Below are 9,552 nucleotides of genomic sequence, written 5' to 3' on the forward strand. Positions count from 1 at the left end.
GTGATTGGATTAATAGCCCCACCAGCAGAATAGTGAGCTGCCATGACAAGAGAGGATGGGAGAGGCTGATGAGAAGATGGGGTCGAGTTGGAGGAGATGGCCAGATTAGGATTAAAATCGGAAAAAAGGAAAAAGCTTCTGCTCTGTGTTTGGAGTGCATGGCTCTGTACCAAATCCTTTTTTCCTGAACTTCTTAAGAATTTCTCACATCTGAACTGGGTGCTAAATGTGACGATGATATGATGAGGAGATCTAAGCCGTTGATCACCAATCCAATGGACGACACGTGAAGTTTGTTCTTTTAGCGACATCACTCAAGTGATCCACAAACTTTTCCCCCAAAAAAGTGAAGCTCATACATTGCCCCACTTATAATGTCCAGGCAGCGCACACTTTCTTCGTATGCCCCCCAGCTGACATATATGTTCCACGAGCAGCTAGCCCCTCCCTCCTTTCCCCAAGATTTTTCACCCCATCATTTTTACACCTTTCGTTTTCTTTTCCACTCTGAAGAGGCAAGAGCCCAAATAAAATAAAGGTAGGGAGGCGGGGGGCATGAAAAGGAAGGGTGCTGAGTTTCTTTATGCCCCAGCTGCTGGAGTGCTGTCTCCCCCCGTCCCTCCATATATACGACGCCACCCCTCCCCTGCTATTCGCACTGCTCCCACCAAAGCACCATCACCAAGCAGCTCATCAGTGAGCTATCTAGAGGCGAGCGAGCGAGAGATAAGAGGTACCTAGCTAGAAAGAACAATGGCGGCGGGAGGCGGCGGTGGCATCGCCGACGAGAAGGCGCCCGAGGCGTTCGGGCTGAGCCGGCACGTGGCGGAGGCGGAGATGGAGGAGGAGCACGGCGGCGGTGCTGGTGGCGGCGTGAAGTCGAAGCTGTCCGGGCTGCTGTGGCACGGCGGGTCGGCGTACGACGCTTGGTTCAGCTGCGCCTCCAACCAGGTATGCATAGACTAGTAAAATAGTAGTAGCAGCTCCTTTGTTTCTGCATGAACAACAATGCTCACAGACGAAGGTTGATTGGATTGGATTTGCAGGTTGCTCAGGTGCTCCTGACGCTTCCCTACTCGTTCGCCCAGCTGGGCATGCTGAGCGGCATCCTGTTCCAGCTCTTCTACGGGCTGATGGGCAGCTGGACGGCGTACCTGATCAGCTTCCTGTACCTGGAGTACCGCACCCGTAAGGAGCGCGACAAGGTGGACTTCCGGAACCACGTGATCCAGTGGTTCGAGGTGCTGGACGGGCTGCTGGGCCGGCACTGGCGCAACGCCGGCCTCGCCTTCAACTGCACCTTCCTCCTCTTCGGTTCGGTGATCCAGCTCATCGGCTGCGCCAGCAACATCTACTACGTCAACGACCGGCTGGACAAGCGGACGTGGACCTACATCTTCGGCGCCTGCTGCGCCACCACCGTCTTCATCCCCTCCTTCCACAACTACCGGGTCTGGTCCTTCCTCGGGCTCGTCATGACCACCTACACCGCCTGGTACATCGCCGTCGCGTCGCTCCTCAACGGCCAGGTCGAGGGGGTCGCGCACTCGGGACCCACGAGGATCGTCCTCTACTTCACCGGCGCCACCAACATCCTCTACACCTTCGGCGGCCACGCCGTCACAGTGTAAGCTAGCTAGCTTCTCTGCTTCCTCACTCTAGCTGCTGCTACTATATTACAGCTGGTCCCCACATGTTTAATTAGGAGTACTAGTTAATTGATAGTTAATTAGTGGTGGTTAACCGAAAGTAGCCAGCCTGCTGATGAGGGCACTAGCTAGGAAAGTGCTAAGCGTAGCTGCTGCAAGCTAAGCCTGCAACGGTCACTGGGTAGCGAGCGGGCGGGCGCGCGTGCGACGTCCGTGCGCGCACGCTAGAAGCTCGCGGCTCGGCACATGCATGGGAATGATGCGGGACCCATGTGTCTCCGGGGACCACTCGCCGGCCGGTAGACATGCATGGCGACCATGCCGTAGCAGAGAGAGAGAGAGAGAGAGAGAGAGAGAGAGAGAGCACGGCCGCACGGGGAGGCCATGGGCCACACGGTGATTAATTAGGCACAGAGATAAGTTATTAGTAGCTGATGATATTTGGGGCCGGCCAAAGGACAACAGTCCAAATGAACTGGTGTAGTTGCAATGTTTGAGCACGATCCAATGCATGGTCTTCAGCTAAAGTCACTGCATACGACTACTACATGTGTATATAACTATATATAGCATGAGCTAGCTACTAGTAGATGCACATACATGGTGATAACAGTAGTTCCCTTTGTGAGATCAACTATGCGCATAAGGAATTGTCGTCGTTGAACAAGAACGATACATGCGCACAGCTAGCAGTAGCGCACACAGCAGTGACACTGAGAAAGTGGCCCTTGCTTCTGCTTTTCATCACCGCCTGCTCCGACAGGCCTCCAGCAAGAACAAGACCGTTGCATGCACCACCCGCGTGCTCGCCGCCAACCAGCGACACCGGCAGCTGATACTATACCGAGACCCATGCACATCGTCCCACCGACACCTGGGCCCCGCATGCCACAAGGCACCATGACCCCGTGCCGTGGCAAGGCCCAACACCACCACCCCTCTTCCTGCTGCATGCGTAGTAGTTTCCTTTAATTTGTCTTGCATAGTGATACATATGCATGGTCGAGCAACGGCTGATCGATCGATCGGATCGATCGATCGATCGATCTCGGCCGTTCAAATAAATGTAATTAACAACTGAGATTTTTTGTGTAATAAATGGTCCATGATGGCAGGGAGATCATGCACGCGATGTGGCGTCCGCAGAAGTTCAAGTCCATCTACCTGCTGGCGACGGTGTACGTGCTGACGCTGACCCTGCCGTCCGCCGCCGCCGCGTACTGGGCCTTCGGCGACGCGCTGCTCACCCACTCCAACGCGCTAGCGCTGCTGCCGCGCACGCCCTTCCGCGACGCCGCCGTCGTGCTCATGCTCATCCACCAGTTCATCACCTTCGGCTTCGCCTGCACCCCGCTCTACTTCGTCTGGGAGAAGCTCATCGGCCTCCACGACTGCCGCAGCCTCTGCAAGCGCGCCGCCGCCAGGCTCCCCGTCGTCGTCCCCATCTGGTTCCTCGCCATCATCTTCCCCTTCTTCGGGCCCATCAACTCCGCCGTCGGGTCGCTGCTCGTCAGCTTCACCGTCTACATCATCCCGGCGCTGGCGCACATGGTCACGTTCAGGTCCCCGCAGTCCAGGGAGGTACGTTGTCGTAGTTCTCGTCGCCGTCCGTCCGTATACCAACATTACATGCATTTTACTTATTTTATATATATATACTAATCACATATATACATACATATATCCTATATAGTACTAGCTAGTACACTGTGCAGCTTTAATTCTTGTCCATTTCGATCTGCATGCATTCACGCTGTCTTGATCGGCCATCAAGTTGACGAGACACTTTCTTGGATGTGCATGCCTACACTGGGGCCCGTGCGAAGAGATAGCTAGTCGCCATTGTCGCAGTCGCAAACAACGTCGTCGTTGCAAACGCGATGGACATGTCGATGTAATGTAGTAGGATAGCTAGGATCGGACACACACAGCTAAATCAAAAACTGCAGTTAGCTAGTTTATTTGCTCACTAGAGACGATCGATTATATTCTAGCTCCCACATATAAAGCAGGGCCCACCTATATGTCCATGACCTGCTGCTGCTTCATGCATCCACAGCTAGCCCAATCAGCCTGCATGGAAGCTGCAGGTCGGTGATCGATCGCGACGCGTCGGTGGCCATAACCTGTCTTAATACCGGTACAACACATTGATTGAAGCCCATGCAAGCCTGTAGCGAGATCTCGTAGCACCCACAGCCATGCTTGTGTATGTAGTCGTATACTACTTCTAGTGTATATTGTTTAGTATATATGTTTACATTTCTATTACTGCCCGGCCGGTGCAGTGCAGTCGTGCCGTGTCACTGAAGGCAAGACAAAACTGCAGCGACAGCAATTCCTTTTCCAGCGCAAGTGGTGGCTATAATAAAACTAGCTAGTGTACCACACAGAGAAGAGCAGGAGCCTTTGTACCTTGTGGTATCCGGGAGCCCTTGGCATGGAAGGAGCAGGCGCCCCATGCCATTATTGCAGACATTGTTCTGCTTGGGCCTATCCTGTGGAAGGGGAGGTGCAGGACAACAATGATGCGGCCCACCACCATGGCTTGGCAGCAGCAGTGGTAGACTACTCGAGAGAGCTTGAGCTCTCAGCACAGCAGCAGTCACATCTAATAATGCTCTGGCTCACTTTGACATCGATCATTACACATATATATATGCATCCACAACTCGAATTTCCTTGTGATATATATCACTATATATGCCACATCTTCCTTTTCTTCGCTACTACTAGACTATTGCTGGTTAATAACAGAGGTTGACAATATATAATGTTAATTGCAGAACGCGGTGGAGCGGCCGCCAAGGTTCGCCGGAGGGTGGACGGGCGCGTACGTGATCAACTCCTTCGTGGTGGCCTGGGTGCTGGTGGTCGGTTTCGGCTTCGGCGGCTGGGCCAGCATCACCAACTTCGTGCAGCAGGTCAACACCTTCGGCCTCTTCGCCAAGTGCTACCAGTGCCCGCCGCACCTCGCTGGCCCGCCGCCGCCGGCTCCATTCGCGCCGCCGCCCATGGCCCCGGCCCCCGCCATGCCACCGGCGACGGCCTTCAACGCCACCGGGCTCTTCCCTGCGGTCCCATCCCCGGCGCCGTCGCCGATGATGAACTTCTTCCTCCGCCACCACCACCACAGGCACCACGGCCGCCACGGCCTGTGATCGATATGGCCGCCTCAAGTTAAGCCGGCAGATTAGTATGTACTCCGTTCGAGTTTGCTGTAGTTGTAGTGCTATAGTTGTTGATGAGCAGCAAGGTTCGAGGTAGCCGTAGTAAAAGGCCTTTGTTCTACTACTAAATGCCACTCCCTTCATGTTGAGAGATAAAAGAGAGTCTGGGGCGGCTAAGTACCTAGCTTTGTACCGGTAGCATGCATGTCAAGCAGCAGAGATGTGATACGTTTGGAGTCTCTTGTCCTGTGCCGTGTCCTTGTGTGGAGCTGCTTTCGAGAAAGAAGCAGAAAAGAAAAGGAGAAATGCATGGAATGTTGCTGGAGGCAGAGCTGTGTTGTTCTCATGTAGATGTAGTCACATGCATGCCGGCCTCCCGTTCCCTCCTCTCTTGTCACTGCAAGCATCGCTGTAGTAACAATGGTCCCACAGGGAATGGTACGGCATGCATGCATGCTTTGCGTCACTCGGAAGTCTGAAGTGGTGTGCATCAAACAAAGTGAGAACCCTGTCCACTAGTGCAGGCTGCGTGGGGAACAGTAGCATGAATTCCTATGCTGGAATGCTTTACTGTCTCCCATGGAATGGATGTCGTCTGCACTATCATTGGTTGGAGTGCAGTTGGTAGTGTAGTGCATTGGTACGGTACAGCAATTCAGGGGAGATGAAATAAGAATAGCACGAGTCTAGGCCTTTTACATTGAGATCATTACACTTTACCCAACTAATTAATATAATAAAACGATTGGGCAAAGATATGTATGAGCCCACAGTGATATCATGTTCAAGCACTGGCTGCTGCCACGTACGCAGAGAATTTTAAAAAACATGCTGAAAACATTATTATTATACATGTCTTACTTGCATCTATATTATGAAAGTTTAAAATGTTTTGTAAGTTTTCTTGTTTCCACCAAGATAGGCATTTACTGGCTTTCTTTTATCCAGAGTACCTAGTCGGACTCCTATCTATCTTCCACAAGATCTTTAACCCATATATCTTCCAACCCACTTGATCCATCTAGCTCAACAATTGCAGCTCACTAATTCCTGCTGCTGACGTCATTCAATATTTTTCACTTAGATTTAATAACTTTGTTTATGGACTTGCTCCTCCACTTCATCCAGATTTTTCCACTCTTGATATATGCTTCAATATTTTCTTACAACTGATTCAATAATTTACAAACTTTAATTTAATATTTCGAATGGGGGTAATTCAACATTTTGTGGGGGTCAGATATTTATCAAGGTTGGCTTTGGAGATGAGGTATTTTTTATTATTGGATTGCTTCTCAACTTATCTTAATTAACCATCCAACTATTATAGCATAGATCTTTAATAATTACTCAAAAATGTAGGTCCTTTTGACTTTTGTAGGTTCATGGATTTTGCTCTACACCTAGAAATACACTATATCTAGGTACATAGCAAATAGTATAAATTAACTAAAACTACCTACATTTTGGAACCGTGGGAATAAATAGTGAAAGATATGTAAACTAACTTTTTGCAGGGTGTATAAGCCGTAGACCGGGCCCTGGTCCTGGTCTATTTGTCGTAGGAGAAGAATGAAAGACGTCACAAGCTAGACTGGCCTCCAATTCTTCCCATAGTCCCTAGTACTGCGTTTTCTTGGCCACCTTATTAAGAATGGAGAAATGTAATAGGATTTTCGCAGGATTCAATTTCTAATTGAAAATTTTCTATATGATGCTCTATGATACAATAGAATATTATCCAGTGTTTTCTCTAAATCTTCTATATATGGAATAGGCACTACCGGAAAAAAGATTTTTGCCGAGTGTCAAGTGTTTTGCCGAGTGTTTTTTTTCGGGCACTCGGCAAAGAGCCTCTTTACCGAGTGTCGTTTCTTTGCCGAGTGCCTTTTTTCCGACACTCGGCAAAGAGTCACTTTGCCGAGTGTTTTTTTAGAACACTAGGTAAATATAATTTTCAAATCATATCTTGAAGTAGTAAATTAATTTAAATAAAATATTTTCAACTACAAAGTTGTATAACTCATCAAGATGCACAATTCTTGTTATGGATATTTCTTCATTTGATAAAATAAATATAAATTTGTTCACAAAACATATCTCTCTCTGTGACGCCCTAGAAATTCACCCAAATAAATCACGCGCTAGAGTGCTTCATTTAAAAGTCATACGTCGTCAAAACTCTAACCCTAACCCTTTTGGACAGACAGCGGACCTGACCGCTGTCCCATCCCGCACCGCTCGCAGGCCGACGACACGCGCGACCGCCTTTTTCGCAATCAACGCCGGCGCGATTCCTTCCTCCTCGCGCAGTGCGCTCCCCCGCGCGTGGCCGACTGGCCGCGGTCGCCGCCGCGACCGGCGCCGACACTCTCTCCTTTCTCTTCCTTTCTCTCTCCCTTCTATTTCTTTTTTTCCTCCCTTTTTTCCTCTCTTTCTTTTCTTCGTTTCTTCTTTTTCCCTCCTCTCTTCTCCTCCCTTCTCTCCTCTGCTCCCGAGCGCCGCCCAGCTCCTGAGCACCGGCCGCCCCCCCTGGCCCGCGCCACGCCGGCTGCCCGCGCCCACGCGCGCGCACGTGCGTGCACCGCGTGCCGCGCCGCCCGCCGTGCCGCCCGTCGTGTCGCGCGCACGGCCGAGCCGTGGCGACGCGCCGCCCGCCGCTGCCGCACCCCGCCTCGCCGCCCGCGCCGCCCCTGTGCGCACCGCACCCGGCCCCTCCCCACGCGCTTGACGCCGCCTTGACGCCCGCGCCCCGTCGCACGCCGCGTCGCGACGAAAGCCTACGGCCGAGCGCCATTAGTGGCGCCCCGCGCCGCTCGCCGGCCTCCACCTACCTCCGGCCTCTCCACCGCCGTTCCCCGCCTATAAATAGGCCCTCGCGCAGCCCCTCGTTCCCCCACAGCTCCCACCGCCGCCTCCTGCCTCTCCCCGCGCCCCCATCGCCGCCCACCCGTGCCGCACCACCCGCCGCCGCCGCCTCCCGCCGCCCGGCCTCCACGCGCCACCCCGGCCCGAGGTGAGGCCGGGGATCGAACCCCCTTCTCCCCCTCTCCCTTTTCCCCCGATTCCTAGCCGCGATTAGGCCCTAGGCCGCCGGATTAGGCCGGCGCCGAGCTCCCCTCCCCTCTCCTCTGTTTCCTGTGAGGGGAGGAGGAAGAAGGTGGCCCCTTTTGCGCAAAACCCCCTGGCCTCCCCTGTATTTCCCCAAAGAAAACCCCCCTCTCTAGGAACACCCTTATCCACCCATTCTTTGCAAAAGAAACCTCGCCCTTTTTAATATTTCAAATTGAGCCCTCCAATACACGAACCTAGACACGCATGACACCTTTTAGCATGTCCGAGTATTTTTAGGTTCGCGAAAAGGTCCTTACCCCCCCTCCGGGCAATTACAAACGAGTCCCCGGGACCCCGTTTAGCCCTGAAACCCCCTTCGCCTCGTCATTTTATGTGCGAAACGATCTCCGATCGACCCGAAACTTTACCACGCCCTTTCTAGTATAGTCCTAGCCATGCCATTAAGAAACCACCCAAAACTATTACCCCTATCTCCATAACTAAATTATTTCCGATTCAAGCTCAACGATAAAAGCTTTTAGTTCTTGCGCTTGATTGGATGTCTGTTTGTTTGCGTCGTAGGACACGGAGTGAACGAAGAAGTTCCCGACTGCGACCGAGCAACCGAGGACCAGTTCTGCGACCCCGAACCCGAGGGACAATACTTCGATCAGGACCTTCCGCAAGGACTTGATGATGGCAAGTTCAACTCCACCCTTTGATGCATGTTTCTGTCCTAGTTTTTATAAACACAACCCAGAGGCCTGTTTTATAAAATTGCATGGTTTTGTGTGCCGAAAACATGGTAGGATAGCCACCCCTACTTGTGATAACCATACCTTGACCACCTGGTTTTGCAAAGAAAGTGTGTGTACGTGTGAGAAGGGATAAAATGTGGTTTTGAAAGATGAGTCAGACGGGATGGATGGCATTTCTGTGTGAATTGCCGTCGGTGTGCTCGTACCTGTGTGGTTGAGCATGGAAGGGAGATATCCATCCTATCACCCCTAAGGACCGAGTTGATGTGACATCTCACCTAGCTTCTTGTCGTGCAAACCACTTGACCGTTGTATGGGCAACGGCTTAGCATAAATCCCACTAGTTAGCCTGATAGTCATCAGGAGAGCTGGGAGCAACGGGTGATCAAGGAGACGGGATAAGCTCTGTGTGACTTATGCCCCGATTAAACCTCGGTGATAGGTCGAATGACCCCTTGATAGATCCCGTGGTGGCTAGTCAGGTCTAGCTAAGGTGGGTAAGGGCTTTGATGGGATCTGCACCGGCACTAAGGTGTTCGTGCTGTGGTACCCCACCTGTGGGTAAAGTTGCACACCTCTGCAGAGTTGAAAATCTATTCGAATAGCCGTGCCCACAGTATTGGGCAGGTTATGGTGTGGTCACATAACTAGTGTTTCTCTCTGGGAATAGTTGAGCTGGTGTGAGTTGTTTGGAAAGTGTCCGGCAGTTGTGCCGTGTGCCACGGCGGACGGGGAGTCCGGTAGTAGTTTAAAACTTGGATCCTGTGTGGATCAACATCGTGTGTTCTTGGTGCCAGAAAACTTGTTTTGGAAATTGTTTTTAAACGAACCCTTGCATACAATTGAGTTTTTCGCAAATGAACCATAACCTACCCTTGGATCGTCCTGTGCATATGAATACTGTTATACCCCCCTCCGTGG

The 9,552-nt window shown here is 51.8% G+C and overlaps 1 protein-coding gene across 1 annotated transcript; it reads left to right on the forward strand.

The window, feature by feature from the left end:
- The first annotated feature begins 671 nt into the window (after positions 1-671).
- On the forward strand, positions 672-5,148 carry LOC112873638 (auxin transporter-like protein 3). The gene is made up of 4 exons (XM_025936654.1): positions 672-951; positions 1,047-1,627; positions 2,765-3,230; positions 4,436-5,148. The coding sequence occupies exons 1-4, from the start codon at positions 754-756 to the stop codon at positions 4,808-4,810; spliced, it is 1,620 nt and encodes a 539-aa protein (XP_025792439.1). The 5' UTR covers positions 672-753; the 3' UTR covers positions 4,811-5,148.
- The last annotated feature ends 4,404 nt before the right edge of the window (positions 5,149-9,552 follow it).

The sequence above is a fragment of the Panicum hallii genome, chromosome 9 (assembly GCF_002211085.1).
Source record: "Panicum hallii strain FIL2 chromosome 9, PHallii_v3.1, whole genome shotgun sequence".
Lineage (NCBI taxonomy): Eukaryota > Viridiplantae > Streptophyta > Magnoliopsida > Poales > Poaceae > Panicum > Panicum hallii.

Bases quoted from the DNA above. Each gene is read 5' to 3' on its own strand.
- LOC112873638 (XM_025936654.1), top strand. From the start codon at position 754: ATGGCGGCGGGAGGCGGCGGTGGCATCGCCGACGAGAAGGCGCCCGAG. The intron at 1,628-2,764 runs GTAAGCTAGCTA...CCATGATGGCAG, and splicing joins GGCGGCCACGCCGTCACAGT to GGAGATCATGCACGCGATGT. The intron at 3,231-4,435 runs GTACGTTGTCGT...TGTTAATTGCAG, and splicing joins GGTCCCCGCAGTCCAGGGAG to AACGCGGTGGAGCGGCCGCC.